The sequence below is a fragment of the Rhagoletis pomonella genome, unplaced genomic scaffold (genome assembly GCF_013731165.1).
Source record: "Rhagoletis pomonella isolate Grant_MI unplaced genomic scaffold, Rhpom_1.0 Rhpom_scaffold_00002, whole genome shotgun sequence".
Taxonomy (NCBI): Eukaryota; Metazoa; Arthropoda; class Insecta; order Diptera; family Tephritidae; genus Rhagoletis; species Rhagoletis pomonella.
The window spans coordinates 23,714,785-23,723,212 of NW_023458556.1; the positions used below are offsets into that span (position 1 = coordinate 23,714,785).

An 8,428-nucleotide genomic window follows, 5' to 3' on the forward strand; every position below is an offset into this window, starting at 1 on the left:
ATTCCTCATTAAATAGTTTGTACCAACTGTTCGCCCTCAAACAGACCTATTGTAATAGCATCAATAGCGTATTGTAATAGATGCACATATGACCAGCTGACATTTTCCAACATATGTTTTTGACAGTTCACTTCGCCAAATACTTCACCAGAAACGGCTGATTTTGCCATTCCAGTGCGTTTGCGCCGATTGAGACTATTTATTTTAATTTCATAATTTTGCCGCAATATCAGCCGGCAAATTAAAGGTTTAACGCGAAATAAAGCTACGAAAATGGCAACGAGACGACAAGTTATAGCGATTTACCGCCAACTTCTACGGGAAGCCGAAAAAATTCCTGCCTACAATTTCAGGTTTGCATGGTTTTCATAACCAAATTATAAATGGGTTTGTTACGGAAGCTAAATACATTTCAATACTTGTTGTTTATATATTTTAGGTTGTTTGCTGGACGCAAGGTACGAGACACATTCCGAGAAAATAAAGGCATAAGTGATTTCGCGGTCATCGATGAAAAACTTGCAGAGGCAAGACAAAGTTTGGAAGTTATACGGCGGCAGGTGAGAAATTGTGCATCATTTTGGTTTTAGTCGTTTGTTACTTATAGTTATAAATGAAGACTTTGAATAGATAGAAAAAAGCGAGGCCGAAATATCTAATAGCAACCAAAATTACCTTGATCTCAAAATGGTTGGTTCAACATTGCCAGGTTGACCCTGGCGAACCCGTTCAAGAGCCGTCACTCAGCATACCTTCAAATGTCAAAAGATTTAAGGACTACGTGCTGCTACAAAAACAATAAGCTCACTTTTATGTAAGATCACCAACATTTTACAGGAGAATAAAAATATATTCTACTCTTGGCCAGCGGTCTTGCAGCTATGTTGCTACTTTGCATTACATAGTCTAATATCGATATTTTGGTATGAAAGGATACGGCTTGATGCTAGGAGCTTCCGCTGAGCAAATCTCAATTTGGCACAAATGTCAGTTACGCGGTTTCGCAAAATAACAATATGGAAATTCCTAGGAATGGATGAAAACTACTTTTATAATTGAAGCCTTCAGTTAATAAATATTTGTTTTCATCGAATCGAACTAAGGAAGAAATGTGGTTTTCTCGAATGTACACATACATATATTATTTAATATTTTGTTATGGGTGTGTCGACTTAGTTCATGTAAAATCCCTTGTATTAATCCTTGTAATAATTGAAAATTTGCCTTTCAAATTTCTATTTCCCAGCTTATACATACTCTATATTGTGAGAACCGACTAACGGGCAAATTCTTTCGCTTAGGGCCGAATCCACTGTGCTTAGTTAAACCATTGTTAACTTTACCACCAACAAGAGTTTAACCATGAATTTATATTTAGAGTCCCATTGTAGTTAACTATCTCTAATTCTACAATTTAATATACATATTTCTATACAAATTTGAAATTCGTTCCACAAAACAAGTTTAATTTCGCAAGAGTTTAAATATGGGGGCATGATGGTTTAAACATTGTTAACTGAATATCGATTTAATAGTGGATTTTATAAATAATTTAATTTCGATCGAGAATTTAGTCGATTTCTTACCGAAACGTACTACGGTTTCCAATTCCAAAAAGGAGACAAAATTCAAACAAATTTCTTACTGAAAGTTTAGCATGCCCCACGAAAATAAGAAAAATAATTTCACCATGAGCATGAGAATGTCAGAACTGAACAAACATATGAACTCAAAAATAATTCGATATATATGTATGTATGTAAAAATATGAATATTTATACAAAAAAAAAATCTATTTACATAAATATGAGAGATTACTCAATTTACAAATTAAAATGCGAGTACACTGACGTTATCAACTACTATCTCTTGCAGGCAATAATTGGCCACTTATACTCAACTGAAAAACTGGTCATCGAACAGCCTAAGAAGGCGCTGCGACGCTCGAAGTAAAATATTTGGAGTGGGCCTGATAATTGTTGCACCTTGTTATATGCGCTACTATGATAATTACTTTGTTTTTATCGCTGCTGGTGCATTTAGGTTAGTAGGTTAAAATTATGGAATTAAAAGAATAAAATAAAAACACCGTAAAAAGTTAAGTATATTTCACTTTAAATCCAAATTGCATTACTTTTATTTACACCATTATTATGTATGTTATTTGTATTTCAAGTACTTATATATGTACATATTTATGCAAAATTAATTTCTAATTAGTTACTAAGAATAAGCCGTGGAATGTCATCAGGAATATTAGCTAATTTATGCCATTTACGCCTGGTATGTACTTGCTGACACATTGCCGCCGGTGCCGGTCCAATTAGTGTGCACGAATTTACCCTCTGCGCCCAGCAGCTCGTACGTGTGTGCACCGAAGTAATCACGTTGCGCTTGCAGTAAATTCGCGGGCAGCTTCTCAGTGCGGTAACCATCGTAGAAGGAGAGCGCAGTCGATAGAGCTGGTACGGGAATGCCCCACAGGAAAGCATTGGCTACAACTTGACGCCACGAGTTTTGTCCTACTTCAATAGCTTTCTTGAAAAAGTCATCCAACAACAAATTCGAAAGCTGTGGATTGCGGGTGTATGCGTCCTTGATGTTACCCAAGAAGACACTAAAAATTTAAGTTGAGAGTATTGAGCGTTATACATACAAGGATAAATGATAGCATACGCTCTGATTGAAGTACTCACCTGCGAATGATACAACCGCCACGCCACATCAACGCAATACCGCCATAGTTCAAGTTCCAGTTGTTCTCTTTGGCAGCTTCGCGCATCAACATGAAACCTTGTGCATACGATACAATTTTTGAGCAATACAGCGCATGTTTGATATGATTCAAGAATTTTGGCAGATCATCCACCTGCGCTTTTACGCCGGGGCCTTTCAATTGCTTGCTGGCCGCCACACGCTCCTCCTTGAGGGCGGAGAGACAACGAGAGAACACCGCCTCGCCGATTAGCGTTACAGGTACACCATATTGCAGCGCAGCTATGGCTGTCCATTTTCCTGTGCCTTTCTGACCAGCCGTATCACGAATGCGTTCCAGCAGATAGCCTTTGTCGTCTTTGTAATTGAGAATGTCACGTGTTATTTCAATGAGGAATGAGTCCAACTCTTCACTATTCCATTTCTCGAACTCAGCAGCCATTTGCGATTGGGAGAGGCCAAGTGCTTTCGTGATTTGGTAGGCTTCGCAAATCAATTGCATATCACCGTATTCAATGCCATTGTGTACCATTTTCACAAAGTGTCCAGCGCCACCTTCGCCTACCCACTCGCAGCATGGCTCTTTGTCTGCCTTTGCGCAAATGGCCTGGAAAATTGGTTGTATGAGTGGCCAAGCTTCTGGATGACCACCGGGCATGAGGGATGGACCATGACGTGCACCTTCCTCACCACCACTCACGCCAGAACCAACGTATAATAGTTTATGAGCACGCAGTTCGTCGCAACGACGGGCAGTATCTTGGTACTCGGAGTTACCACCGTCTATGATAACATCGCCGGGCGAAAGTAGTGGTACCAATTGTTTGATGAAGTCGTCCACCGCACTGCCAGCTGTAGAAATGAGATGACAAAATAAGAATGTTAGATTCATGTGAAAATCATGTAAGATGTAAAAAAGTGCACTCGTTTATGCTGATGAGATTTGAAAGCCGGCGCGATTGATTGCCATCATTGAACCAGGGGAAAGCGCCGAACTAGGTGAGAATACAGACTGACCACCATACTTTCCCTGGGGACTAAGACAATCGAAGCCCTACTATCTTCAATTGCAACTAACTACGCCGCCCCGCTTTGGCTGAGCATGAAAATTAGGATTGGCCTCAATATGATTGAAGGTCAAGCACACAGTATTGATTGTAGACATTACAGATCACCATCAGCACGAAGCAAGCAGTCATCGGTAGTATTTAAAGCCAAGGCCTCGAAAGCCACGTATGATAAAAATGGGGGTGCTATCACCAACCCTATTCAAGTTCGACCTCTCCAAGCACCCCTGAGCAACGAGCTATAAACACTGTGCATCATTAAACTCGCATCAAGTCCACGACAACATTATTTATGGACAAAGACCAAAATACTGACTGTAACCCTGAACAACATCCTAGGCGTCACCCCCTTTCGTTCTCGCCAAGCGCTACAGCGATCAACAACAAGCTCACGCAACACTTGGGCAATGATAAGAAGAATATGGATATTGTTACCTTAATATAGAAAGGCCCTAACTCATTTTCGTTCAAAATCCAATTTTATACGAAAGTTGGTAAAATCTTTTTAGAACTTAAAAATAATTGTAAGGCTGCAATAGAATTGAATCGTTTTTACGGGTTTAGAGCTAAAAACCTCGAATTTCTATTAAGTTACTTAATTACCCCTTAAAGAAACAAAATGTTTAGATACATCCTTTCTATATTGAGGTAACATATAAAACCATCAGTTAGTCTGTACCAAAATACATTTATCAGAAAATAACGCAGCAGTCAAAGGGTTTCAAGCAATGATAGCTCCTGTAGACACGAAGATTGGAATCTTGAAATCCCGACTACACTTAAGTTTTCGAGAGATCACTTCTCAACGCTTTTGGACTAAACTTCAGGTAATGAAAATAATTGTAAATACCAAAATTTTTTATTTATTAGTTAATTGCAAAATAATTATTATTTGAATCAAGAGCAATCGTTAACTTTTGATATTTACATATTTTTTCGATAAAAAATTATCATTATTTTTTTTATTATTTTTTTTCGATCATTGTTAACTATTATAAAGACTGCATTTTTATGCGCGTTTTAAATCTTATTTGATCTAGAATATTTATTCTGTAAAAAAGACTATGGGATAATCGAAAATATAAAAATTCAAAAATAGCGATTATTTTTTATAGAAAAAATAAAAATCATGAAGCAACTATTAAATTTTTTCGGAGAGTCAAGAGGCCTTCCACTCTGTATTCCTTTATCCTTTCTTTTTTGTATGAAGTGGCACAAATTGAAGGCCTTGTACTTTTGCTACCCATAGAGGGGCTTCTAGAAGGGCTTTTGGAAATGTATTTAATATATGTTCTAAATATGAATCAAATCGGACTATAAAGACGGGTTTCTAAAATTTTTCAATTGCTGCGTCGTTTTTCGTATTGCATTGTCATCGGGTTCTGAAACAACTGTGAAGTTTCAAGTCTCTAGGACATTGGAATGTTGGACAAAAATTGATTTCAAGATACAAGCATACATACAGAGCAAGTTAAATAAAAGCTTGTAAAAAATCATACTTCGTGAAGGTATTTATTTATGGTTCATGTCAAATAGTATGGTTTGTTGCAATCTAAAATGCATATGAATCCATTTGTAAGGTTAAGCAAAAAACAAAACCGACCTCAAATCTCATATACAAATTTAGGAGTACCGTTAAGTTTTTTCATGATCCAATGATCGGATCTAAACCAGATTAGTATGGGACCACCTCTGAGACACTACCTTTCTGATGCAAAAAGAATTTCGAATTGATACTCTCCTCCTTTTTTTGAAGTCGGTTAATAAAATAAATTATTTGGACTTGTAACATAACGCATGATCAAAATCTATTTTTATATGAAAAAAATCCGCAACACTACGAAAAAAATTCTAAACAACTAATGGTAATTTTTAGCGACTTGAAACTTGCACTTTATTAGATTTTTTTTTTTTTTAATTAGGCAAGTTTTGAAACTTTTATTTATGTGATGTCTGTTATAGATTGCAAACGTCAGCAAAGATTTGGAAAATCGCAGTTTCTCAATTTTTACATTGTTTGAGCTACACATCGCTAAAATCTGAACACAATGTTTAAATTGTGTATAGGTTTTCATTAAAAAAGTTCCTTAAAATATATCTGAGTTTGAGAAATCTTCTCGAAATCAGTCCATATAAATCCTTATGTATCGTAACAGAACGTTTTGTAAATTACATAAAAATACCCTACTTATAGTGGAAGGATCATCGTTCATTTAATTGAGCCTGATATTGAAGGTTTCTAATATGTACGACAATTTTAAAAAAAAACTAAAAAAAATAACATCTTGCTTGATTAGCACGGACGGTATTTTAATCAGAAATTTAAAAAAGTTTGAGCATGAAAAACATTTATTATTTGTAAAAAAAAACGTGCTGATTGACACTTTTGCTCCTCACTGTATGTACATATGTAAGTATCAATCAAGAAGGAAAAGAGTAGAGCTACAGTATTGGCAAAGTATGTATCTTTTTAATAGATACTCTCAGAAAAAAAAAAATTTAAAAGAGCAAAAAACAATTGAAATGAAAATAGCGCTATTCCCGATATGATTCATTAGATTCACTGATTAGCAAATGTCCTTGAGGTCTTAACCTTATTTTTTAAAATGATATTTTTGAAATTGATTTGGTAGCACTGCTTAGATTAAGCATGCGACTTAAGTTTGGCTATAGAAACGCACGAGAAAAGGGCATGTATGTATGTGAGTGTATGTGCAATTAGAGCTGATAAGATTTCTTCGACACAAAAAGTATCACCAACCACCAAATTTTATTGGAAATTTGAAATTAAAAAATATTTACCTACTCCAATTAAATCGAGCAAAAAATTTTTTTTTTTTTTTTTTTGATGCAGAATTGCATCTAGAGGCTCTATGACATTTCTACATCAAAACCCAAATTTTTAGAAAAAATGTCGCTTACATCTTTTTGTCGGTTAGGGCACGAAATATTTAAAATCTTCTAATAGCTCTTGGAACCTAAATCGTTCTATTGACACCAGTGAACATGAAGTCAAATTTATCTAGTGCTTTTTTTTAAATCCATCAGCTGTTACACCTTTAGATATGGACCGAGTGTACTCGTATTTACCAAGATATGTACATATGTACATATGTATCGCCTCACACTCACTTGGCCCTGCCGACTTACGACCGTGGTTCTAATTCGCGTCGCAGTCATGACGTTGCACTTACTGCCGGTTTAAAGGTATTTGCTAAAACATACATACATATACATATGCATATTTGGTAACGTGCGATCGAAATCAGCAAATCGATAGTACAGGGAATAGGCACGTATTTCTATTTACTTATCTATGTACATACATACATGCTAATTGTATTTACATATGTATGTACATATGTAATCATTCCTACTCCAGCTGACTAAAGCGATTACCGGTTCGTATCAGCTAAGTATGTATGTAGCTGCTCACTTGAACTTAAATACATACGTACTTGCAAATAACAAATACCTATACATGCATTTATGTATGTATGTAGACGTATGTATATGAACGACATTGACAGTGACATTGGCGTTCTGGACTTACCCTTCACCAAAAGCATGACTTTGCGTGGCACTTTCAATTTGTTAACCATATCCTGCAGTGATGTTGCACCGATCACATTAGTACCCTTGGCCTCGTTCGCCAAAAATTGGTTGACCTACACACAAGCGCGAATGTGAAAGCAAAGTCAAATGTTGAAAGGTTCATATGTACATAGTAGATACTTTTACTTCAAATCAATATTTAGACAACTCACTCACCTTCTCCACAGTGCGATTGTAGGCGCAAACAACAAATCCATTATCGTTCATATTCAATATGAGATTTTGACCCATAACGGCTAAGCCGATCAGTGCAATATCCGCTTTTCTGTAATATAACATCGGCATTAGAGTTTAGTGAACATCAAAGTGTAATAAGGGCATTTTTATGGGTTAGTTGTGATTTTATGGCAAATATGAAATTATAATTTTTAGCTTAAGGTTTTTTTTTAATGCTGCTTGTTTTCGCATTGTGAAATGGTAAAAGGCGGCTAGCGCGCCGTACATACATATGTACAATTGTATGTATGTATGTATGTATGTGTATTTGCAGGTGCATATGTATGTATGTAATCTTTTTAGGTATATGGCGTGAGTCGCTCACATATACAAATTTATATAAAACTACTACTAACCAGCTATGTATAATATACATAGCTGTATACTTACGCTGACATGATTTTTTCGTTGTGATACAATTTTTTTTTTTTGCAAATTTCTTTTACAATATGCGATTTCTACACGTTCGGTTTCCGTTGCCCTGTTCCACGTTTATGACGATCACTACACCTCTTTTTCGCTAAGTTTAATCACCGCTTCCACTTGGGTTTCCACTGCTCACTTTCGTTTATGTACCGAACTTGTTGGCAATCGCGCGTTTACTGAACGTTGAAATCGTACGAGTGTTGTGGCGACGTTTCTAAAATTTGCCGACAGAAGTAGTGTGCGCCAGAAAGGAAGTCGAAAAGTGGGGCCGATAAGTTTGAGCTTTGTGCAATGGGTTTGAGCTTTAACGTTTGGTTGTGCTTTCGGCCCAATTGTTTGTTGATTAGGTTGAAAGTTTCACTATTGCTGTGTTTAAATGTGTACAGTAT

General features: G+C 36.2%; 2 protein-coding genes across 2 annotated transcripts; one reads left to right on the forward strand and one right to left on the reverse strand.

Moving 5' to 3' along the window:
- Nucleotides 1-106: 106 nt before the first annotated feature.
- Nucleotides 107-2,097, forward strand: LOC118733320 (protein bcn92). Its single transcript, XM_036462675.1, has 3 exons — nt 107-353; nt 440-560; nt 1,876-2,097. The coding sequence occupies exons 1-3, from the start codon at nt 274-276 to the stop codon at nt 1,951-1,953; spliced, it is 279 nt and encodes a 92-aa protein (XP_036318568.1). The 5' UTR covers nt 107-273; the 3' UTR covers nt 1,954-2,097.
- A 4-nt stretch (nt 2,098-2,101) lies between these two features.
- LOC118733319 (6-phosphogluconate dehydrogenase, decarboxylating) lies at nt 2,102-8,428 on the reverse strand (the record flags this gene model as incomplete). Its single annotated transcript, XM_036462674.1, is given in 5 exon segments — nt 2,102-2,617; nt 2,697-3,567; nt 7,336-7,450; nt 7,554-7,662; nt 8,004-8,428. Coding segments are annotated over 5 exon segments (1,446 nt in total). The 3' UTR covers nt 2,102-2,274.

Coding starts and splice junctions, on each gene's coding strand:
- LOC118733320 (XM_036462675.1), top strand. CDS start 274: ATGGCAACGAGACGACAAGTTATAGCGATTTACCGCCAACTTCTACGG. Junction 354..439: donor ATTCCTGCCTACAATTTCAG/GTTTGCATGGTT, acceptor TATATATTTTAG/GTTGTTTGCTGGACGCAAGG. Junction 561..1,875: donor TGGAAGTTATACGGCGGCAG/GTGAGAAATTGT, acceptor TATCTCTTGCAG/GCAATAATTGGCCACTTATA.